The sequence below is a fragment of the Strix aluco genome, chromosome Z (assembly GCF_031877795.1).
Source record: "Strix aluco isolate bStrAlu1 chromosome Z, bStrAlu1.hap1, whole genome shotgun sequence".
Classification (NCBI taxonomy): Eukaryota; Metazoa; Chordata; class Aves; order Strigiformes; family Strigidae; genus Strix; species Strix aluco.
The window spans coordinates 14,919,965-14,945,283 of NC_133971.1; the positions used below are offsets into that span (position 1 = coordinate 14,919,965).

At 36.1% G+C, this 25,319-nt stretch overlaps 1 protein-coding gene across 3 annotated transcripts in view; it reads right to left on the reverse strand.

Annotated features, from left to right (window-relative positions):
* Positions 1 to 4,974: 4,974 nt before the first annotated feature.
* The window catches only part of JMY (junction mediating and regulatory protein, p53 cofactor), a 70,217-nt gene continuing 49,872 nt past the window's right edge, over positions 4,975 to 25,319 (reverse strand). Inside the window, exons 7-11 of one of the 3 annotated variants that reach the window (XR_012621751.1) lie at positions 20,799 to 20,885; positions 18,212 to 18,307; positions 16,362 to 16,914; positions 13,672 to 14,053; positions 4,975 to 10,378 (exon numbers count right to left, since the gene is read on the reverse strand). Coding sequence is in view for 2 of the 3 variants with exons in the window: in XM_074813393.1 (XP_074669494.1) it covers positions 13,746 to 14,053; positions 16,362 to 16,914; positions 18,212 to 18,307; positions 20,799 to 20,885 (1,044 nt within the window). In the remaining variant the exon portion in view is untranslated. Of the gene's footprint in view, positions 10,379 to 12,136; positions 14,054 to 16,361; positions 16,915 to 18,211; positions 18,308 to 20,798; positions 20,886 to 25,319 lie in introns of those variants that run through there. The other 2 variants (XM_074813393.1, XM_074813394.1) reach the window with 2 other exon arrangements.

Below are 25,319 nucleotides of genomic sequence, written 5' to 3' on the forward strand. Positions count from 1 at the left end.
CAGGACGGGCAGGTAGCAAACAGTGCTGTAGGTTCAAAGGTTTTTAAGGAAATTGTGATAGTTTGGCCAAATTGCAGTGGTGAAGCTGTAACAAGGACGTATGTATCTAAAAATAAAATCCAGAAGGAATTAAGGCCTCACAGACTGCAGTGGAAGTCAGCCCCATGGCGACACTAGGGACGTGTGGTATGTCCGAACATGCAATCACCTTTGTAACCCTGGCAGAGAAGAGGGTTTACTTGGGGAATAAACGCAGACAAGATTAACGAGCCATTGAGGCTGGTTTTACAGCTCTGGAGTAGCTACTAGGTGACTGTGGAATTTGCCGTGACATTTTAAGTCTCTCTTTTCTGCATGCTGCACCAGAAGAGGGAGCTGCTACTTGAGGAAGTTGTAAACTGACTTCCATGACCCCCATAAACATAGCTCTATGTCTTTATTGAAGAAAAGCTGGGGTGTAACTACTTGGAAAATAGTTAGCTGGTGACAGTGGTGTGTCAAGGGATCGGACTGTCATCAGCTGGAAGGTCTTGACAGATTAAAGTGAAGAAATTCTAATATACAGTATTTCAGTACATTAGAATTTTTTTTAAAGGAAACCCTGTGACTTGCTGTTGCAATGAAATGGTGGGCTAATGGAAAACATCTTAGTGTCCTCTTGGGAAAAAGCTAGGCTCACTGAGTGAGCTCCAAAGGGAGCAGGAGCTACATTTTGCATTCATTTGCTTAACCAAGCTGGTACTGACACTACTAAATGCTTTCTTACTCAGAAGCATCTCTGAAACCTTGAGTATCCAGGAGTACTTTAGATCTGTTGGGCAACTGATGGCTGGGAGCAGAACCCAGGTTTATCCCAGGTGGCTGATCATGCAGTCTTGACAAATGCTGGTTGGGACACAGAGTTTCTGTTTAAAGTTTCTTATTGCAAACTGAGATTAAAAGCTGAAGACTTGAAGCTTTTTTTCTGTGAAATGTTGAAATTTACTTGGAACTTAACTGGTTTTGAGTATTTAAATGTGTCTTGGATGTACTATAGGTTAGTTTGTATACCAATCTAAGCAAAGCATGTCCTGGTAGGCAACTTGCAGCTTATGTTCTCCCTGAAAACATAGCCTGAGTAGACCTTTTTTTTTTTTTTTCTTTTAAAAGAAAAGTGACAAACTTCATCTCCTGAACAGAGATTTGCTTTATCAATCAACCATGGTTAACTAATGCTACCTTTGACTAAGGTCAGGTCCTGCACTCCTCCAGTCTTTTCCCAGAATGGATTAAATGAGAGTAGACATGCTCCAAGTGTCACTCACTAGCATGTGGCTTTGCTTGATCCCATCTGCTGGCCTTGGGCACCGTATGAATGGCCCGTGAATAGCCAGACCTTGAAAAGGCCACCGGGCTGACCCACCAAGCAGAGTTGAATTTAAAGCTGAGTGACAGAGTGAGGGGGGGGGGGGGGTTGGGAATGGGTTATGTGACACAGAAAACACTGTTGCAGAACACATGCAAATCATTTGTTCATACAGTGATAGAGGCAGAAGAAGAAGTAATGACCTTATGTTTCAGCTTAGTTTGCTGTAAAGAGAAACCTTCAACCAGTAGGCACTGCAGTGGATCACTTGGAGAGGCTGTGACCTTCCATCAGTAGAAACCTTCAGGAAAGCATTAGGGGAATGACACAGGTATATGTGCTCCAAAGGATAGGATGTATGATTTTTTTTTTTTATATTATTAATTTTATTTTTAATGCCAATTAATTTTTTTTAATCATGTCATTAGAAACCAAGAGCAGTGTGCAATGGCTTCTTTGTCAAATTGGTTCTGCAGTACTCCGTTCATTCCAACAGCCAGTTTACTCACCACAAGTGAGGGTGGGGGGGGAAAAAGGCCATCACTTTATGAAGCTTCATATGAAGTTGATTCATAAAACATCTGTTGTGTTCTTTAAATTGTGCAGTTAACACGCATGGCAGTTTGAGCATGCATTGATGATTTTGTATGCTAAGAACTCAGTTACATTCCTACTGAAATTTAATGGGATTTAAATAAAGTACTGAGGAAGAAAAAGCATAGTTAATATAAATGTTTTGTATATGCATGATTCTTCAATTTTTCTTATTCCTGTGACTTTTAAACAGTAATATACAGAGGGAGCGTGATGCAAATTAGAGAAGTTGTTTAAGATAAAAGAATGAAGTAAACAGTGAGTTTTGTTTGAAAGACCATGAACGTGCTTGGTGTTATATAAGCAATATGGGTTATAGTGATGCATTTGAGGGGAGTCTACTGTATTCTATGGTAAGGAGAGAGTGAAAAGGAGGCAATACAGGTGATTTGTCTGTGGCACAACCATCTCCAGCAAACATCCCACAGACAGCACCCAACTACCATAGGAACAAAGGGATAAGGCAGCAGATTATATTGTCAATGTAATTTTTGGGCTTTTTTCCTCAGAGTTTTGGTTGATTAATGAGGAGTGAACCCCTGCATTACACAGGTAAGCAGCAGCTCTAGCAGCACAGATAAGAATCTCTGCCTGTTTTTATCCGCCAGTCTTTCCTCTTGAGGCAGTGTTTCAAGGGAGATGTGCTATCTTTGAGCTGATGAACATCTGGACAGTTAGCATGACAGCGGTGAAGATTTGCATAAAGTTTAGAGAAAGAACGAGAGAATGAGAGTCTCAGTGCAAAATGGGAAAGGGCAGGAAGGCACCTCTGTGGGAACAAGTCAGGTCTGCAATTCTGCAGGATGGAGAGCTGGACAGAAACTTGCAACACTTCCATGAGCAAGGCAGGTTCTGTGGTGATGTTGCTATAGCTTCTACTAAAACCTCAAATTGTTTTTTGCCATTTGTGTCAGCAAAGTGATGCTCTTATCATTTAAATGGCTGACATGGTACATCTGAAGTTTACAGAGCCCGTTTTATTGCTCAGTTAATTACATCCCTTTCTCCTAAAAGGTAAAAACCTAGTAGCAAAACTCTATAGCACTCTGTGAGCATAAAGCTTAGGCTTTGGTGGTGGCAGTGACACGCTGATGCTTTGGTGATTCAGAGATACTGCACAAGTCCAGGATTTGTGTAAGCTCCCTCCTACAGCAGGAAGAATAGAGCCTGTAAAATGGGCTTCTCCCTACAGTGGGAAACAGCAGTAAGAACTGCTGAGAAAAGGAATAGTTCATAGGTTTTGGAAAAAGAGATCTGAGAAACTCACTTTTCCTTTTTACTTCTCTCCCTTCTCCCCATCCCTTCTGCTGAGTATTAAGTGGTGTAACAGAAACAAACCCTACGTATACCAGTGGTTTCTGTGAGAAAGAGATGGTGTTTTATTTCTACAAGTTTGAGAAGGACTGTGGCCCAGTGAGTATTTATTTACAATGTACCTTTCCTTTACATCCAACATGTAACAAACAGAAAAAATAAATGATGGTTCTACCCATCTCCCATCTTCTATGTGTTGTACAAACATTTAGACCTTATTCTGAGTAGCATACCACTGCCTTCCAAGTGTGCCTACAGATACATTCACTGATTTGCCATTCTGATGCATGCATTAAATGTACTTCCAACCTGTAGGAATACCTATTAGTCATAAAAAATGCAGGTACTTAACTAACGAAGCCAGTGCCAAAGTAGACACCAGTTGATGGTAGCAAATACACCTACACAAGTTTGTCCTGCAGAGCAGAATGTGTGAAGGCACCCACACCAGGGTCACAGACACTGCCGAGGGCATGGTGAGCACATTAGGAACACCCCTCAGCTACAAATACAACCCTCCTCTTTCATAAGAAAAGTCAGTGATGATCCAAAAACTTGCTGATTTCAAAACACATTTCCTAGTTGTTCTACATGTTCTGCCACAACCCAAAATTAACAGCATATGCCATTATCACTAGAAGTGAAAAATGCCACCAGAAAACCTGAGCCAGACAGGTCTCGAATTCTTTGCAGTGTAGATTTGTACTACAAATGCAGCCTTTGTTTTACTTTGTATTAGAAGGGTCATACCTTTTTCTTGTTTTCTTGGGATTGTAATGCACTAAAAAGTTCCATACACTGAAATACACTGCATTTTTTTTCTTCTCATGTTAAGGGACTAGCTGGGTATAGAACCTGCCTGTGCTGACTTACCTGTGCTGTAGTTCTTGTACCAGAAGCACAGGAGTGAAAGAAAAAAGATATGCAATACAAACACACCTCTTCAGTAAGATTTATGCCTAGAAAAATAACACCACAAAATGTCTGTATAAAAAAAAATAAATCTAACAAAACAGCCAGCAGGCAACTCTAGTCTGGGACATGACTGGTCATCTATTTTGGAATATTTCCTCTCCCCTGGAAAAAAAAAGTTAAACTTTGCAGAACACTCATAAAGCTACTTCTAAAGTATCCACGTTCTTCATATACAATCTAGTTTGCTTTTGAAATATTGTACATATACCAAAAAAAGCAAATAGTGGAGAAGTCACGTTTTTGATTTGAACTTTTCCATTATCATTATTTGCCTTTTTAAGTAATTGCAGGTGGAATCTCCATGTAATGGCATTGCCACTAGCTAGCTCTAAACTGGTAGAATAGTCCAGTAAGGGAGCTAAGCTCTTAGTATTTTAGGGTTTAAATTTTTACCCTTTTTCATAGAATATTTTTGTCTTTTGATTAAGAGATGGAAAGTGTGTATGATTTGTATTTAAGCACAACTATCCTGCATTATTTAAGAGCGAGATTCTTCTATAATACCTAAACAGTTTATGTGACATAGTTTACAAAGATGTTACCTAAATATAATTATCCCCTGCTGCAACACAGCTTAGGCACAACCATCTGCCACTGAACAATGACAGGCAGCTTGAGGAGTTAAAAGAATGGCAATGGAAACCTAAATGAACCATATACGGATTTCTTCTTGTGGGAACCAAACTGTATTAAAAATATTTTTTTTTTAACATTGATACATATTCAAAGTTAAAACCAGACAGTGGTCAAATAAATACCCTTTAATAAAGAAAAAAGGAATCATTTTAAAGCACCAAAACTGTGAGTATGATGTTACATTGCATGTACAAGAAGGTGAGTGCAGTACTTTGTGTACAGGTTTAAATTTCTGAGTCATCATAATAAAAAACATGAAATACACAGCAATAAACTCGCATTGCAGAAAAGCTGCACTAAAGAAAAAAGAGTAAAAAGCAGTTAAAACTTTTTTAGTTTTTAGGTATTGCTAGAAATGTTTTAGTTTTTTACTTTTTTTTAACATAGTTGTTGCTTAATAATTCATAACATTAAGCATTTTTAGGCATAGTAAATTTGCAGAGTCGTTTACAATAAAATATGCATTTAATATGTCCTTTTGAATATAATGGAGTTAAAGAACTTTCTTAAAGCCAAGCACAATGTGCTAGTAGTGTTTAAGTCTACTGATAATATTGCACAAAGCTAGTGAATGGCAAATTGGTTTTCTTTTTGATTATTTCTTACTTACTCAACAGGCTTAACTACAAAGTGGGTTTCATTAAACTTCACTGGCTTCACTCATGCAAGACAACCTGCAGCCATCTGTATTTCTTAAGCTTTCATCTTACGCTGACGTATTTGTTTGTATTTAAGATGAAATTCAAAACATATAGCAACCACAGTAACATATTGGGAGATCTTAAATGAGTATCCCTAATCCCCAATACCTATTTCCCAATTCAGAAATCAAAAATGTTTCTAAATCTGAAAATCAAGCAAGTCTACAGCAAACTAATTACCAAAGAGGTGACAGTCTCGGGAATAAAATCTCTGCAGAGTTTGGACTATACTCACCAAAATGGCCATTGTCCTTTTTCCTTGTTCCAAATGGACACGCTACTGGTTAGTAGCCTTAGATACCAGCTTTAAATAATACTCTACATTAATATTAGAAACTCAGCAGAGTAAATTCATTGCTTGGTCATTTTCCATATTAGAGGTACACTAGAGTATTCACATTTGAGAATGGAAAGATGACCTTTTCTGTCAAATTCTGAAGCCCTCGGCCACAGAATATAGAAGACCTGAATCACAATAAAAATACATAAATGTCAGGTTGCAGATTCACTACAATCAGAGCTGGAAGTTTTGGATTAATAGTCAAACTGAACGGGAAGTGCGAAGAACCTATATACAACAGCCCCTCCCAAAAATATATGGGCATGCCCACCCACCTTTGACCCTACTAAAAATTCTTATAAGTATTTATGTATTAGGCAGCAATTAAATATAAATTCATTTTGTAGGAAAAATTTAAATTACAGTATATTAATACGTTAAAAATAGCCATTGCTGTACTTTTTACAGCACTGATAGCAGTATGTCAATGTGCTTATTACACCGAAGAGCAATTTGCAATCACGTTTAGGATGACCTAGGATGTCTGTCAGCTCCAGTAGCACTGAAGTCATGCAACGCACTCTCCCAGTAAGGTGCTCTTGTTTACTCCTTTTCTTTGCAAGAAGCTTTGCTTGATCTTAACATCAATTCTGTAGTGCTAGACATAACAACATATTGTGCATGCTTATGAATCATTACCAGAAGTATATCCAGGTAATTTAATTACATAAGCATTACAATGGAAAGAAAATCTGATTACACGTGAGCAAACCTGATTTACAAATTACACTTTTGAAATTCAGTGCAACAAACAGAATAAGGGTAACATTAAGTTTCTGTCTTCTCTTAATAAGTTTCTTCAACAATGCACCTATCATTACTTTAGTATTAAACATTACAGAATATAGTGCCTATACTCAAAATGATTCTTTACAAATAATGTAGTGAAGTATGTTGAGTTCTATCCCTGATGCAGCCACAAAAGAACATGATATATAATCATATTAATTTATTTTACAGGTGTCTGGTATAGGATGCAGACTGTCAGATTAAAAAAAAAAAAATCCTTAAAAGTAATGTTTAACAAAAATTACAAAGCCTTCACCTAACCTAGACAGGTAGCTTAACTAACATATGAAAATATAGTAAAGTGAATGAAATAAGATTATTGGTCATTTGTAAAGGATCTGGAACCTCTGTGAATGACAACATGCAATTCATGTTGATACAAATTGAATTTCTGATCAAAAGACTATTGCTGTTTACCTTATATTTTGGTTATTTTAGTAGAAGCTGAGTATTTAATTTCTTGTTCCCACTCAAAAAATTCTTCAGTCCTCACATATGCATTTGTACAATAAACATTATGCAACTCTTAGTATAACTGATCCAGTGAGGTAAAAACAGTTTTAATTTGAACAAGGAAAGAAGTTTCTAAAAATGGAAGAAGCCTGAAAGCTGACAAACTGCTTAAGATAAATGACTAGCAGCAGAACATAGCCACAGCAATGAAGTCCAGCCACAAATTACCAGTAATAGGTGGAAAGGTCTTTTTATGGAGGCTCTCTTTCCTTGCATATCTTTATATGTTTTTTCTGTAGTGATGCTTGCTAAGATTTCTCAAGGACCAACACAATTATTAGTGTTTTTCTCAGCTATGGAGAAACTGATCTCAATATAGGACTGTCATAATTTCTGTAAGCTTCTTGTGAATATACTTAAAACTTTCCCCATTTGCTGCTATAGCCATCCCCCTGCAAAATTTCACATTACAGAGGATGGAAGGTTTTATGCCTGTATACTACATATGCACGATTTTTGTATCAAAGTGGAGAATTATGTGAAATTGTGACATCTAGTGACTCATGGAGGATTAAAATCCAGGTTTATTTCTTTTTAGCAGTATGTGGAAAAAACCCCATTTACCTTCCACACTGAAGATGGCCATTTTGAACTCATATAAACTGCTATGCTCAGCATAACTATTTGTGTGCGCATAAAATACATGTTCATATGAGAACTCCATTTCTGTAAGCTATTACAGGAATCTAAGATTTCAGCTAAATATAAAACAGATTAAGGATGGTAATTTTTCCTCAATCATGCACACATTTTTCCAACGCAAACATGACAGATCACGTGGCAAACAAATCTGAAAACTGTATTACAGTACAGCATGGAGCTATTTAGATAAATCACAACACAGTGGTAAATTGTAGACACAAATGTTGTGCAAGGGGACCATTGCACCTATACATTAAAATTACACTATTTTCCTTGGCTTGGAATTTTGCTAGTGTCTCATATGCATACTATAAGGAATAAAACTGCAGGCTGGAAAACAGGAAAAAATGGACATAAAAGTTGCTCAACCACCACTGTTAATTTAGCACTAAGTTTTAGATGAACTGATGATCTGAATGCCATTCTACATCATAGTTCTGCTTTGTGCTACAGCCAAAAATTTGATTACCTTGGTTTTAACATGTGGTGTGACTGGAAATACAGACAGATGGAGAGCAAAAATACACCGCAGCTTACAGTATAGGCAATGTCAAATGATTATGATGAACTTTGAAATGGCTGTTATGGCTGCATGAACACAGTATTAGACAGCTTGCAACTACAGAAAGTAACTCAGGGTTCAGAGAAACAGTGTGAGAAAAAAATACCATGTTGTTTTAGGTCCTTGGAAAGCCAGTATCAAGTGTTTCATAGAGCTGATCTCAGAAAAACACAGACCTGATGACTAATACAGCAAAATTGATACAACTCTACAGTAACACTGCTCACAGGTGCTTTGAAAATGAATGTTAACTAACTTTATAAATAAGGCAACAAGGCTAAGAAAATGCCTGTTGATAGCAAGAGTAAAGTGACATCCTTTCGAGATGTTTGACAGAGCTTTAATTTCAGGACAGCCACAGCAAAACAACTGAAGGGTCCAAGAGCTGAGGTTCCTTTAGGTTACACGGCCTATTGCTAATGTAAGTTCTCATGTTACTCTTTAGATAAGTAAATGGCAAGACGTGAAATCTCCTGTTATAAATGTCAACACAGTATGTGTTCCATTACATGACAGCAGCAATGCATGACTCCACTTAAAAAACCCCAAACAAATCCAGATAGTAGTTTGTCTGTCGCAAGAGGAACAGTGAACGGACCACACTACATAAAGGACAGGGACTGTGTATTTCTCAAACACAGTGAGTATCATGCTAGTAAAAATAAAATGCTAGTGAAAATTCAGTTTTCTTAGAATTGTAATTGGCTGACTTTAATATCACATGGAGTTTCTAGATGGCATGAGGCTACCTGGATCTCCATACTGACCTACCTCTCAGTACTGTGGTATTGTAAGAGTAGCTGCCTGCAGCCATTAGTCATAAAGTTTAGGATTACTTCTAAGTATTCACCACAGAGGAAGCTGTAACTCTTCTTTAAAAAGAAAAGAGTCAGGATCAAAAGGGAACTTTTTTTTTTCAGCTAGTAGGCTTTTGGGTATGAAATACAAACATTTTTTGCAGCCACTAACGGCAATAATGAAAACCAGCAAGAGAAGCATGATTTTCACAGCTGAATTATCAGTATTATCAGTATGTTTAAGTGCTTTGATCTTTTTTAAAGAAGGCTGCTTAGAGTAATCAAAAGCCATTTTAAACCAAAAGAGAAAAATAATTTTAAGTATGAAATTACAAAATACTGCTTCTTATAACAAATGATAAAAGTATAACTTGGTTCAGCATAGCTAAATATTATTTTAAAAAAGCATGAAAATGTCTACTTTAAAAAGGTGTCAGACCACAAATGACCTTCTAAAAAGTGCTGCAGTATGTCTTGCTAAATGTACCGTGTTGGAAACAAACACATTCTTGAATATGTACTGAATTCAACTCTTATTCTCATTGTGCTGTGGTCACTTGTTACTTTTCATACTGACACACACTTCTTCAAACTAAGAAGACAAAAAAAATCTTAGTTTCATGTTACTGAATTTCAGCTACTGTAGTGCAACTAGGAATTCTGCTCTTTCTGGAATACCACACTGCTACAGAGCAAGCTTCTCTGCAAGGAGCTATTTAGTTGGATTTTCAAGCAGATGATATATTCAGTGCAGTGAAGGGACATTTTATAGCTGGTTTGATGTCTTGGCTGAATCCCAAAGTTACTCTAACAGCAAGTATTCTCCCAACTCAGAATGCCCCCCGCACTTAACTGGCCACACATTACTAACGCAAATAGAAAAAGTGCTTAAGAATAGGGCATTCTTGATTATATAAAATGCACATTAAACAATTCTGCCCCCACCAGAATTTGTTGAACAAATTAAGGAAAAAAGTGACTCAAAAATTAACATTTCAGGCCATTTTTTCCATATACCGAATCATTTGCCAAAGTAAGACTATTTCTCTGCCAAAGAAAGCCTCCTGTGGAATTGATGGTCACAACTGCTGGCTCTGAGTTTTCAGAAATGAAGAAGAAAAGTAATCTTCAACTGAGGCTTCTTTTCTCACATCAGTGGCTCTGAATCACCTGTTTGGGGAAAAAAGAAAAAGGAACATCTGAAAAGCTAAACAGCTGTACAAATACTCTCTGATCAATGTATTAGGCAATTCCAACATGTAACACTGAGCAGCATCTTCAAAAACCTTGATTCGCTTTGCTCCCAGGGTAATGACACACTAACTCTGGAGCCAGGACACACAGAATATGACCAGGTCTTTTTTTGCCTTCTGGCATTAGTGGCAGTGAACACAGATTAGAGTTTGAAGAGGCCCAAAATACTGGATTAGAAGACTATGGAGAACAAAGCTCACTTCTTATCTGTTACTGTGTCCATCACACCCAGGAACCCAGATTTCACAGTACTTCTAGTACTCTTAATGTACTGTAGTGATTTATGTGTACCATTACATACATTCACAGACAGATAGGCTTGGAATACTTTTGCTAACCAGTAATCTTCTGATTTTTTCATACAGAAGCTACTGCATCTTTATACTGCTTTTTCAGCTGTACTTCCAATACACAGAATGCCTCAACATTTTTGTACGTGGTTTAGACTGTCTGTAAGAAAGGAACTGCTCTTAAAAAAGTTAGTCATAACTTTATGTAGACGTTATCTCATAAAGCAGGTAATACAAGAGATGACTAGATCTCTTTCAGGGACTGCTATTAGTTTACCTTCAAACTTCAGTAATTAATGAAACTACTTCAGTGGGCAATGTTAATACTCCTTACACATACATTAAGACACTTTTTGGCACTTGATACAACATACATCATCATATCAGATTTAGCCTTCATTCCTAAGGCAAATAACTGCATTACATTTAGCCTGTAAGGATATATATGTATTAAACATAGTTCATAACGTACGTGCCAATATACTTTTGTATAACTGTTTTCAACCCAACATCTCTAGGCAACTGGTTTTTGCATGTGCATGGCTTCCAGTTAAAAATCTGTAGGTCAATACTAAAGCATGGTATTAAATGGATAACCTTATAGTAAAAAGTACTATTCTGCAGTTTCTACAACAGATTTTCATTAGATTTTACTCGTGTAATAAATTCTGGGTAACCAGTCTATATGTTCAAGCAAGCACACTCATCTATGTGAAAAGTATTTATTTCAGCTGAATTTCACTAGGTGTTTGTCTCAATCTCTGTTCTCCAAGATTATTTCACACACTTCCATAGCAGGGGCCCATTTTTCCCTTCTGAGCTGTTAGCTATTTTGAACAACCGCTTTTCAATCAGATCTGTACTATCTGTTAAATAGTCTCGTCTCATGAAAACGGGAGTGCTTTTATAATAAAATAGGACATTGGTAAGAGAAAGCAGGTCTCAGATGTGTGAAGAACTCCAAGGGGCACACACTCAGAACTCTGATACTGCATCCTGCTCTAGGTCCAAGTGATTTCACGGGACCAGAGTTTGACAGGAGGGCATCCTTAAAAGGGGAAGATACCACAACTGTAGACTGGGAAAAAGAAGACAACAACCAGTGCACTACAGGTACTGCACAGCAGTGATTTTCAGCCTGCACTCTGAACTGCTTCTATAGGGCTGCAAAAGACAGCAGAGGAAAACATGTATTTATGTTGTATGGCAATGTACACGTAAGACTTCTAAGAGGATACACTTCCAATGGAAAATGTTTAGGATGTCCACCAACTAGATTAAAAAAATTCAAAGTCGCTCTTGGAAAATTCCTTTTTTTTTTTTTTTTTTTTTTTAAATGACCCATAGCATTAAAGCATATTCTTGCTAAAAAAAGACAATCTCAAAGAGTAAATTAAGCTTTACTAAAATCATAAAGTCAAATCAAAGTTTAAATTTTCTCAGTTATCTAGGAAATGAAAAGAGAATAATTGCATTGAGAAAGCCCAGTCAATTCCGAGGCATGTCTTTTCTTATAGCTGTCACTTGATTTCTGAAGAGCTGTGGTAGTGAGTTTTCAGTATGCAAGTATAGAATAAAGTTACATCCAAGCAAAATTATTTTCACTTTGAGTTTCAGCAAGAGTTAAGTACAACTCTACTCCTGGATTTTCAACTCCAGAACTAGCAGTACCTTTGATGTGGAATAGAAGGAGCATGCCATAATTAAACAGTATTAAATCATTAGTGTGGCCAATGGCTAGTTCATGAGGAAATAAAGGCAACATTTATTTTCCTTTTCAAAAATTTTAAATATTATTACTTGAAAATAGCACACCATGGAACAGTTTGAGACATAGTATTTCATAATCACAACAACATTCAGCAGAGGATGTGCTAAGTCACCACCACTTTTTAAACAGCTATAATGCTTTACCAATCATTCCCCAGTTATGGTAATAACTAACCAGGGCAGAAATACCTGATTGTAAACATCCAGAGAGGTTATCTTTTTCCTACTGGTAGCTGTGTTGCAAGGATTACAAATATTTATCTTCCATACTCTTGAAATAGCTTTGATTTCTAAATAGATTTTTAATTCTTTAGATTGTCATACCTTTCTTTTCTCCAAATTTTATGTTTAGTGGGAACTTTCATTAAGACTTAAGTTCATCCACATGCCAGTAGCAGAAAAAAACCACCACAGAAGAACAGCACTATATGCTGTTACTGTAATCAAGAACCTCTTTGTGCACTGATGCAGCCATAATTTTAAAAACTAATGTCTTGGCAATTTCTGGTTTGTTCTGATATCATTAACTTCATTTGCTGAAGTCCAGTATCTGTACTTTCAGGCACTGTAGCTTAGTATAAGGAAAGTTCATGGGATTTGTATGAATAGCAGAAGTATAAATTATATTTGTATATTTACTATTTATAGTCTGGAAATTCCGTTAAGTCAGAGAGTTTACAGATTGAAACGAAACTATTAAAGTGTCAGTCACATAGGGTAACCAATGAGATTTCAATGTGTTCAGCAGTCAAATCTAACTGTCCTTCACTTGGAGCTATTCAGTCCAAAGTAATAAACATGCTAAATTTTTACAAGGCTAGAAGTAATTAGAAAATAAGTACAAGGTGTGTCCAAGAGTCATTGTGCTGCTTTGTTACTTAAAAACTTTTTACAGCTTTTTGGTAAGCTGCAAACAGTCACTTCAAACTTACTAAACAAAGTAAGAGGTTTTTAAAGGATCAGTCCTGTCAATATTCAGCAAAAGTATTCAAACAATAAAAGGCTAAGATGTTGCCTAATAAAAAGTTTTCCTTACTATAAACCTTAAATTCTTTGAAAAGTCAGTGATACTAAATTCATATGTGCATGTTTTAACACATTGGATATCAGTTTAGTCACATTCATACTAAGTTTCCTAGAATGCACAACCTGAGGCTTAGCCGTTATTGTTATACAAAAAGTGTTGAAGAAATTTTTCTTTTTAAATGTAGGTTAATTACAGGTTAATTTTCCCAGTCTGTGCAAGGCAAACTCTCCTCTTCATCCTCCGATTCAGGTGATGCTTCCTTAATTCGTCGCAATGCTTCATGGATGCTCCTTGTCAGAGGGTCAGTATCAGGCAGAATTGTAAAGGATTCTCTCAAAACATCTTTCTGCACTTTCTTCAGTTTCACCCCTTTCCTGATCTGTGCCAAGATATTATTGCTATCATCTTCATCAGGAAAAGGAGGGAGACTTCTCTGCTCAACTTTTCTTAAGTGAAAGCTGCCACGCTTCAAGGAAGCCAGCACTTCATCCATCGGGGAACTCACTGCAGTAAATCAAATTCAGTATTATTTTTACTAAATTTTATTAGTCTTCATTTATATTTCCTACAGACCAAAAAGTAGCCGCATACTATTAATCTGATAGTCTATACCATAAGTATAATGGTAGCTCCAATATTCGTTTAGTCTACAAGTTTATCTTCCCTGTTACCAGGTCAAAACTGGTTTACACAGGCAATTACAATTTCTGAAACCATTTAACCTCCTATCAGGCAGGTAGTAAACCTTTTTGCACAAGATGGCTTCCTCTTTGCAGTCAGAAAAATCAAAATAGCTGCAATGAATCCAACACAATGAAAGTGTTTACTAAATTATCTTTTTTGACTTCAAAACTTAGGTAGTGAGTATGTATCTTAAGTATTAGACTGTGTAGTCTATTCTCAGCACTTGCATTTTGTGGCTAATTTTACATATTGTATGATTATTACCACACGGCAGTGAGAGACGCAGCAGCAACAGCATGCATTTTCCTGCTTCTCTGGATTAATGTATGTATTAGCACCTAGTCACAGTGTGCCTGTATAAATTCCCTTCCTTTACAGTTAATGAAAACAGAGAAGAGTTAATACTTTTATCACAAATCCTTTATCACCAATATGAAACTAGTTCTCTGCAGAAATAAAAATCAGGCTTTGGCTCGTTGAAAAACTACAAGTGAATGCATTATAATAAAGTACAACAGTTTGAAATAGCTCACATGCACTAGCACATATACCATCCAGCACATAGCAACCAATAGATTAATACACATCTCCAGTTCTTTTTTGTGTATTTTTAAAATTCATTTTGCATCTGTGAGTGTGCTTTGTTCATCTGACTAATGACCCAGACAGTTGGAACAGACACAAGGAAAAGAGAAAAATAGAATAGTAATACAGGACTGCACATTTAAAGGAGGAAGGAAGGATTGTAAAACACTCGTCTGTCATACAGAGACAAGTTTCTGAAGCCGATACTTGGAACATCTCTGGAAACGCAGAGCAGCAGGTAGAGTGCTGCTGCAGACATCAACAATACTCTTAAGAGGGAGGATATAATTTGATTTTATATTTGTCATTTTATGATGTATATCAAATTGCACACACAATATGTGCTCTATATAAAATTACAAGATAAAAGGGGTATCAGAAAAATAAACAATAGGACTACAGAAAAAGAAGGGAGCACAGCAGCATCAAAATTGACAATGAACTTAAGACACTGTACCTGCAACCTGCAAGATTCTTAAGAGCTTAAAAATTCTGTAACTATGCTGTTGCTTCAAGGGTTTTCAGTTATTTAAGGACAAATCTAGAGGAAACACTCTTGTTTCTGTCTGATTGATGAAGACAGTTCTAATTTTGATTTTATCTGGATGAGGGAAAATGTCAATAGAGGGATGTTTTCTGTAGCAGTAGCTGACAGAGCCAGATAGAATTTTTAATAAAATGTTATTACTGTCATATTACAGCAGTGTGAATCAAGGCCCACTTGATGTACTTTTTCTCAGTGACTTCCAGTAAAACAGTTCAGCCGAGTGCTTTTGAAAAACTCATCTCTGATTTTTGAATAAAAACTTTGCTCCAATATAGCATGTTTCACCGAAACACCAGGATTATTTTGTTCAAGCATGGCTGTCATTCTCCCCATTTTATATATGGGATAAACAGTTAAAAGTAAGTAGCACAGAATCAACAAGTTGTAACACATCTCCCAGCTCAGCCCTGTGCTCTATTCATTCTCCTCAGTTTCCAAAGAAGTTTTTGATCTTTTAACTATTTATTAACATGCTTTGCTGAATGATTACAGATTTAATTTCCAACTGTAGTTAAATGTATATATCCTTATTCAGCTCTCAAGGGTACTTGAGGGTCTGTGGATTTTTGTATGAAAATTTGAAGAAACCTTGAAAAAAGCATTCTCAAGGTTTCCTATGTCCCAAGACAAATATTCATTTTACTAGGTCATGAATTATGTAAAATTCTGTTATTAAAAAAACCTCACACTCAAGGTGAAGCATATATTTGCAGTGCTGGCTGTAAACTAGACAGGAAAATATTCTTCTAGACAACATTTAGCTGCCTTTTTTGGCTAGTCTAACATGATATATCATAGACTCAGTTGCGCAAGTGTTTTCTGTGTAACTGAACAAGTACACCACACACTGTCATAAAGATCCTAACATCTGTTTGTGTTGCCAACATTTGTCAACTGGAAAAGATTTAACAACTTTCCCATTAATACACTTTTCTATAGAGTAATTCAAAAGAGGAACTGATATGCATTACAATTACACAGAAATTAAAACATTACCTCTCCTCCTCTGTAAACCCTCCAGATCACCAGTCTTCTTAAGCTTCTTCTTGGCACTGACTAGCTGACTGCTGTCAAAGAGATGTGCTGGTGGGACACCAGAAGAGTGCTGGACTCCCTTCTCCTCACTCTGACGTTTAACAAAGCCGTCACTTTTCTCTAAGGATTTGGTGGCATCTTCCTTGGAGGGTAAAGGTGGAGGCGGAGGTGGAGGTGGTGGAGGCAAAATGGGTGGAAGCTGTACTACAGTAACAGTCTCTGGTTGAAGCTCATTAACGGTGAGTGGAGAAGTACTAACATGAGGCAGTTCAGAGGTAACACCATTGGGAGGTAACGAAATATCCTGAAGTTGTTCTAAGCTTGTGGACTCCTGCACTTGCAAAGGCTGAACTGCATTCTCCAATTCCACCTCTTCACTTTTCTCTTGGATTTGTATAGTCGCTGGCAAAGACTGAGGTTGATTGACACAGGACACTGAGCTGGCCGCACATTTTCTTCTTGCATGAGCCAGCCGTAGTCTGGTTGATTTAAGTATTACTTGCCCAGGGTACCGCTAAAGTGAGTAAGTTATTGACAGTTAGATAAGTACATGCAACGCACTATTCCAGACTCTAAGTACCCATTGTTAGGGTTTGCCTTTGACAAGTAGAATTCATCTGCTCTTTTCATTCATTTTGCTCTGGATGTAAAACCAAAGCAAATATATCCTCACCTTTATGCAAAAAAAAAAAATCCATTTTCTTAATTTTTATTCTTGGTTAAGTCACAATGTACACGTGATTGGTCTAGTCAGGGATATACATGTGTTAGAATTAGGATTTCACTAAGAACCAGACTGTACATTCAAAACTGTTTTTTATGGAAACTTAAATACAAAATTCCCGCTTGCTTTCCTTTTCTAAAACTGGTCAATGGCTCCCTCTGCAACAAAGTCCTCTCTGACCTAATATACTGGCCTTAGATGTGAATCATACTGCTTAAAAAGGAATCTCTTGAAAACATCAAACATTTTGAGACTTTCCAAAGTATTTTTAATCTAGTTCTTAAATTTGCTGCCTCAATATGTGTCTTTTCCTATTAGTTTCATCATTGGCATTTTTCTGCAAAAATTTAAACTGCTTCTGAAAGACAGGTCTAATACATTTTACACAATTTTGGTAGGTCTAAAGCAGTAGAGATCATAACAATATAAACATGCTCATACATAAAGTCAGTTCACTAATGGTTGCTGATTAAAATAAGTAAATTTGCTTTAATTTACTGAAGCTATGCAATTCAAGCCTTGCAAACAATAGGGATATGAAAAGTGTACTGCTGAACAAGACAGATTTCCAGTAAAGAAACTTCTCATACCTGTATTTTTTAATGTATTCATCAAAACAAAAAAAAAGTCTTTCCCAATTAATACTGTCTCTATTTTCTTCCACTTCCACCCCTTTGCTTATTCTTTCCCCTTCATTCCATCTTCTATCCATTTTCTGATACTTATATTGTAATAGGAGGGGGCAGTTATTGGCAGGTGTTCTAGCAATCAGTAGTAGTGTTGGTATGTCAGACAGTAATGCTCTTTGAGGAAATACTATTTAGATTACACTTCTTTAAGGAATATTTGCTAAGTGTCTTGTCACAAGATACAGATGTAAGACTGAACAGAAGCTTATTACATCACTGGAAATGCAACAACCAGAGGAATTCGTTACCACCAATGCCATATTTTGTTGTAGATCTTCCAAAGAACAGTTAATTGCACAATGAAAGAGAAAAGCTAACAGGATAGTATAGTCCTAGCATGAGTGAAAATGTCTTTTGCAAAAGAAACTGGTGGAAAAGAACAACTATTCTTCTGTTACCTGTTTGAATGTGCGAAGTCTGTCCAGTGTTTTCTGTCGTTCCTGACTAACCCAGGAGCTCTTCCTTTCCTCTTCATCTTGTAATTGATCTTGCTTCTGAGAAAATACATGGAAAACACGTAAATATTACATCCAATGCTATGTTTAGCATAATTTTAAAAAAATCAATTAAAATTACTCTTCTACTGATTGTTAAGAATTACCTAAGAATCTACTTCTCAAATAAACACATTTCTGAACTTCAAAACTTGGCCTTTGTGTTCCCCTTAAAACACAGTACATAATTCCTGTTTTATAATCTCAAAGAAATGCAAAGCTCAGTAAAGAAAGATTTCAATCTGGAACTGGAACACTTGAAGACTTGTTACCTTGAAAGATGAGAAAATCTAGAGCTGTAACAGAATATTGAACTGAAAACAGCCCCCTTAAATTAAAAATGGTTTAAATTAGCCAGACAGCAAACCAGTATCCATTTTCTCTCATTCCAAGGACAAAATGACAGTCCAAATTGCAACGTTGCCCATTTAAAACAAGTCATATTAGTATTTTCGCAGTGCAAGAAATCACAGAACTCACTGCCACAAAGTTCTGAATCCAATACTGAGCAAATTAAGTAAACATTTTCATTATAATTTACAACAGTAAATGAAAGTTTTTTATTTAATTAACTTAAGCTGTCATTATTTAATCCGCCTTGATTTTCTGTAATCTTACAGAATAAATAAATAAAGGTTTCGCTCTTCCTTGCAGCTAAGACAGCTGTATTTTTTTCTTGTTTGGGGATCTTACCTCAGTGAAAACGCACATTTGGATCCACCTCCTCTAACTAGTCATCCATTTTCACAAAACTTCAAAGTTACTACATCTTTGAAACAAAACATTACTCTTCAAATTTACTGAAAGTGGATGCTAGTTATCAGGTTGCAAAAGTCATTGTATGTTATCAGGAAAAGTGATAGAACAAGTGACTATAAAGAAAAAACCCTGAGCAGAAACAACAGCTTTACTTTTTAAATGACTCACAGCATTTAGTATTACTTTTAAAAGCTCATCTTCACCATCACAATTAAAAACTCTGATCATTTTTGTGAACTTTTATTGTCATTCAGTGAACACAAAAGCAGTGTCTGCCTGCCTGCCATTTTCAGAAGTCACCTAGTGGCCTGGTGTCCTTCATAAAGAGCCAACTCCTGTGATTTGTAAGGAAGTAAGTATAGATGCATTAGGAAGAGGAAGAGGAGAACAGGTCTGAAAAATAGTAAGGACAGGAAACAGGAAAAGGTGAAGAGGAATAGAAACATGTAGTGAAAATAACAGAGCAATGGGGCAAAGACATTAAAACAGAAGCATAAAGAAAATATTATAGCAGGAAGAAAGGATAGTTCTACCACCACACCTGCATGTTACATATGCAATCAGATCAAACTTCTCCTGAAGCAGTCTCAAACTCAACGGGGTTCTTTGTTTTGGTTTGGGTTTTTCTGGGTTTTTTTTGAATAATAGTGAAATTGCAATTCTTATTTGGTTTCAGGTTTGGACAGCCTTGAGGTTATCTTTTAAAAATTCTTCATGAAAACCCCCGGCTGAAAACCTATTTTACAATAATAGTAGAAATTTTCAGTCACACTATTAACAGAAAAAAAGACCAAAAAAATTAGCTTAAGGTTCTTTATATAGTGCAAGCGGGCAATTCCACAAAATAAGTAACAAAAAAGCTGTGTAGTGTTTGATAGACAAGAAAATCCTTCAGTTTTGTCAAGTCTTATTTTTAAGAGTGATAAATGGACTACAATCCACACAGCAAACTCCTTTGCCTTACTGTAAGAATTTTTTTCTAAGTTCCTGAAAGAGTATGCCAATGCGTACTGTCTTTCACAAGTAGCCTTTTCATAAAATAAATTATGCAGCTGATTTCCTGCACAAATGTATCAATGTTAAAAATGTATAAGGATGAAACAGAATCACTTCTGCTAATCTAATTGAAGCCTGAATTAAAGAGACTTGGATTTCAATGCATCTTTGTCAGTGATCTTTATTAAATATTGATACTATATCAGCTCCCAAGACCTAGCCCAGAATTTGAATATTCTATGATGTTCAGCACAAGACTTAGACTGGCTAGCCTGTTCTCTGTGATGAGACTGTGCGGAGAATTGTGGAGCATACAGCTGCAACTACATCTTTATACAAGTTAATTCTTTTGTAGAAAGAAGAAAAATAATGAACAAACTTATTAAGATTCAAGAAGAAATGTGTATGGTTTTCTTACTCATCTCAACATATCTGACGCCACACAGAGATGTCCGTAATCATCTATGTGCACATGGTAACAAACTACATGCAGACTAACCCTAGCAGTAATCATTTAAGACTGTGAAACTAGCATGAAAGAACTGTTTTATTTGCTTGGGTTCTATGTCCCCCTTACCAGCATAATATGATACAGAAATCCATGGTGCCAAGTTCAGGGATACACACCATCTTTTAAAACCAGCTATCACTCTGAATACTCACCTAATGAATGTATAATGAGGAATGCAAGCTATCAACTAAAGGCTAAACTCAATAGCAGAAAACTCAAACTTACTAGCTGAACAGCATGGTGCATTTTGTATTCCTCCTCGCTCTGGTGACGCTGCTGGATCTTTTCATTATGCTTTGCGATACAGATCTCCTGTAGAGACAGAAAATGTTATCTATAGAATATGATTTTAAAATATCAATTCACAGGGTATAATGCCATATTTCACCAATAACACTAGGAATTAGAAAAGTAAAAATTACAAAGCCTATCTCAGACAAGCAGATTTAATCAATCTAATATTAGAGTAAAACCATAAAACGGAAACAAAACCAAGACAGACAAACCCAAACCTGTTACTTTTAACTGTCAAAAGAATATACACAAGTAACAGTTGCTTAAAAAGTTTGTTTCTATCATACCAGTATAAAAGTCACACCAAACACCAATTTGTCAAATACTTCATAAACCCGTTGTGTAACTCCATGTATTTATATACATGGATAATAACTCTCAAAATATACTACATATATGCATTTATGCAACTAAAGAGCTTCTCATTTACAAGTGTCAGTTCATCTTTTGCATGCACACTCTGCAAGCACAAACATTAATAAAGTTGTAACAATTTTACACATGCACAAACAGGTTCACTTATGTTCATGTGTGTAACATCTGGTTTAAAAACAAGCATTTATTACATTGCCTGCAAATAAGAACAGGTTCAAAAAAAACCCAGAGCACGTGCAGGAATTTAGAATAGTGACAAGACATGTTCATAGGACAATACTGACAGCCAGGAAATTAGACAGTACGTACAGTGAAATCAGGCCTGGTACAAGCACCACATAGAACTATGATAAACTTTTATGTGTAGTCAGAAATACATCTCATGGCTGTGTAAGAGAGGGCAGTGTTAGGAAGCAGTCTGGAGTGTGACTGCAGCTAGAACACCAAAGAGATGGGCTTCCCAGGCATCAGTCAGTTTGACTTACTGGGTGGAGCCAGACAGGAGCTTTGCCATTGAAAGCACTGCTTGGGGGACCTGATGGAGTTATCAGACATCAAGCAAGATACTACAGTAGTGGCAGAAAGACACAAAAACAAGGAGGGGAGGGGTAAAAAAAAAAACCCATCATTTTGGACACTTGGACAGCTCCTATGGACAAGCTGCCTATGGACATACTACGATCACATAGAAAGGTAGCCAGTGTTCCTGTATCGCACAGAAGTACTATGCCGTCTCGAATGTTTCTAAACAGTAAGACCATCAATGTTGCTACCATATACAGGTAATCAACAAGAGCATAAGTTTCTGTGGAAATACCATCCTAGATTCATCAGAGGAATATATATATATATAGCTAAACACTGCTGGGCTTTGTGTTTGTTTGTGGAGTTTTTTTCTCTGATGAAAAGAGTTTAATTAATACAGCTGGAAAAGTTAATCCATTTAATTTGTAACTGTCAAAGTACAAACTACCTAACTTCTGCATTTCAAAGACACAGCAATAGCTTCAGAATATTACTAGAGTATCTGACTTTTTGTAATACTACTACTTATTTACCTTTAGAGTTTATTCTCTATTTATGTGCTAAGTTCAATTAAAAGTCTTATAAAATAACAAGGAATGTATGTTATGAGATACAAAAAAAAGTATTATAAAATAATCAGAAAATGTATGTTAGGTTTGGGTTTTTTGACATGTCTCATAAACACTCGGGGGCCACACTGTTATGAAACATTTTCTCTTTATCATCAGTATTTAAGTCTTTCTGATTAAGAGCAATAATGAAAGATATTTTAAGCAGGTAAAGAGGATAAACCAGACCAAAACATATTTGGTGCTGACTTTGTAGTAACGAACAACCTTCTTTAATGTAATTAGATCTCTATGACTTGAAATAACAAAAGACTAGGAGGGGCTGAAAACATGTTGCAGCATGGGATTAGAAATCTGAATCATCTTAAATAATTAGAGAAGCGGTCAAAAAAAAAAAAAAGGTTGCAATTTCTGCAGTTTCGTAGGGACAAATGCTAAGTTCTACTTGTAGACAAGATTAAGTGACTGCAAACAAAGAATGAAGAAAAAAAACAGCCAGGTGGCAGCATTAAAGAAAATTATCTGGATGATTATGGCAGAGGACAAGTTGAACATAAACCAACAAACTCCATCAAAAAAAGAAAACATCATAATTGGGCATATGAGCAGGAATACAGCCCGCTGCACATGTGAAGCAGTCCTTCCTTCTCAGCACTGGGAAAGCAGGAGCATTACATCCAGTAAGAGCCACACTTTAAGAAAGATGTTGACCAACTGTATGGAACTGAGAGAGCATCAAGAAGCAACATTCATTTCTCTTTTAATCACCTGACTGACTTCACAGTATCAAACTGTATTTCTACTAAAGAGATAAAAAGGGAGAGCTGAGGAACCACGTCAATTCTAATCACTGGATAAACTACCACATTTAAGACTAGTAACGTGTAATATACATAAAAAGAGATCCGCATTAGTATTATATTTAACTAGTTCTGGTGAGCCTTGCTTTCAGATTGAAAAGCATCCCAAGTAAAAGGTTAGTTTCTCATTTAGTAAGCTCAGTATGTGAAGAAACCATATTTTAAGTTTTCTGTGTTGTTACACCCTTATGTTGTAGTAGTAATAACAACAACAATAATAATATGAAAGCATACCAAGTAACCCTATGCCACCTGTTTTGGCATGGGCTATGCTTTAAACTGTGGTCCTGCATAGTAGTCAAGGTGTCTTATCAAATGGACATGACAGCGTGTGAAGAAACTTTCTAGATCAAAGCACACATTACAAACATACCCCAAACAGCTTCACCAACAAATTGCTTCTCCCAGTCTGCTCATGATAAAGAATACTCTTCCTGGATGTAAAATAATTCAATTTCTGCACAACTATTTTTCCAAAAGTATTTTTCTAGATGCCTCCTACACCATCTTTTTTAACTCGACTCTTTGCTATAAATCTACCTCCCTAATAAAACAGCTCCTTGTTCCATATGATAACCTAATTAATACTACTGTGCAGCCAGCAGGGGGTAGACTGGGATAATAATAGCGATATCCTTCATAAAAAATCCATTAACTAGCTTTCAAGAAATATGAAAAAAAAGTGAGACTATTAAATCTTATTTTTTTATAATAAATCTTATTTTTTAATAACTGTCAGCAGCACAAAGGAGCATCAGGAAATGATTGCTTAAAAAATGCAAATAGGTGCCTATAAAAAAATATGAGAATAAAGAGTTTATACTCATGGTAGTACAGTGAAAGAACATCAACGTCTCTAAAACTAAATTTAAAAAATGCTGGCTCAGTTATTCAGAATCGAAGATAAATGAGGTTTATAACAAACCTTTAGCAAAAGTTTCTAAATAAAGGTTTGGCACAATTATTTGACAACATCATTAACAAATAAGAGGATCAACTGCAAAAACAGCAAAAGGAATTTCTGAAAAACAAAATTAATAGAGATTATAGTCACAGAAATTTATATTTGTATTACATATAGTCTTATTCTATACAAAGTAATTGATTCCTTTTCACTACGTTATCTCCTCAACAGAAAATATTTTCAAATATCCAGTTGATGAAACAACCTCCTCCAAAAAATAAAAAACTGATGATGGAGAATAATTTCCTATTGTTTTCTTAATTATGATATCTGCTGCTAGAAAGGAGGCATTCTCCTAAGGGAATCTTCATTTGCCAATAACCTAATAATAAACAAGGACTGTAATTTCTAAATATATCACAAGACTGTGGAATACACCACTTAATGCACAGCTTCCTTACTGACAAGGGAAAAAAAAATGCAAAAGAAACAAAAAGACCAAAACCTCAACAACCCAATCCAGAACAGAACACTTGTTTACAGGTCTGTTTTAAGATACTTTGCTGAAACAAGCATGGTCAGAAACACAATCTGAAAAACATTAAGTAGACTCTCATCTCAGTTCAACAATAAATATTGCTTAATTGAGAGAGACAGACACACTTTGAGAAAGAGACCACATAGTAAGTACTTTCCAAAGGAACCCTCAAAAACTCATTCTTTTCTCCACTTAGCATTCAGTCATCACTGCGCTCCTTCTCACCATCTAGAATCTGCTCCTGTATCCCATCTGTATCTTTGTTCTGCATGTTTAACTTAAACTGCAAATTCTTCAGGGCAAGAACCCTTCTTTCCTCCCAGTTTTGTAACCTACAGCTGCCCAAATCAGGCACTATGAATAGTGCTCACTAACAATGTTTTGTGATATCACTAGAATGGTCACTCAAGATACAAAGCTTCTTTATGTTTGAATCAAAGCCACAAGAGCCTTGATTTTCAGGTAATTACTAGTAAACTTAGTAGGGCTCTGCATTAGTCAGCAATAATAAGAGCAGCTACAGTAAATACCTCTACCATAAATATCCATCAAAATGGCTATGTTCTTTTCTGCCCAATGAGTGTCACAAAATGGCACACAACAACAGCTTCTGCCTACTCTTTTTCTTCAAATAAAAATATTTTATCTCTCCCTGCAAGTTTAAATACACATTATTCTAAT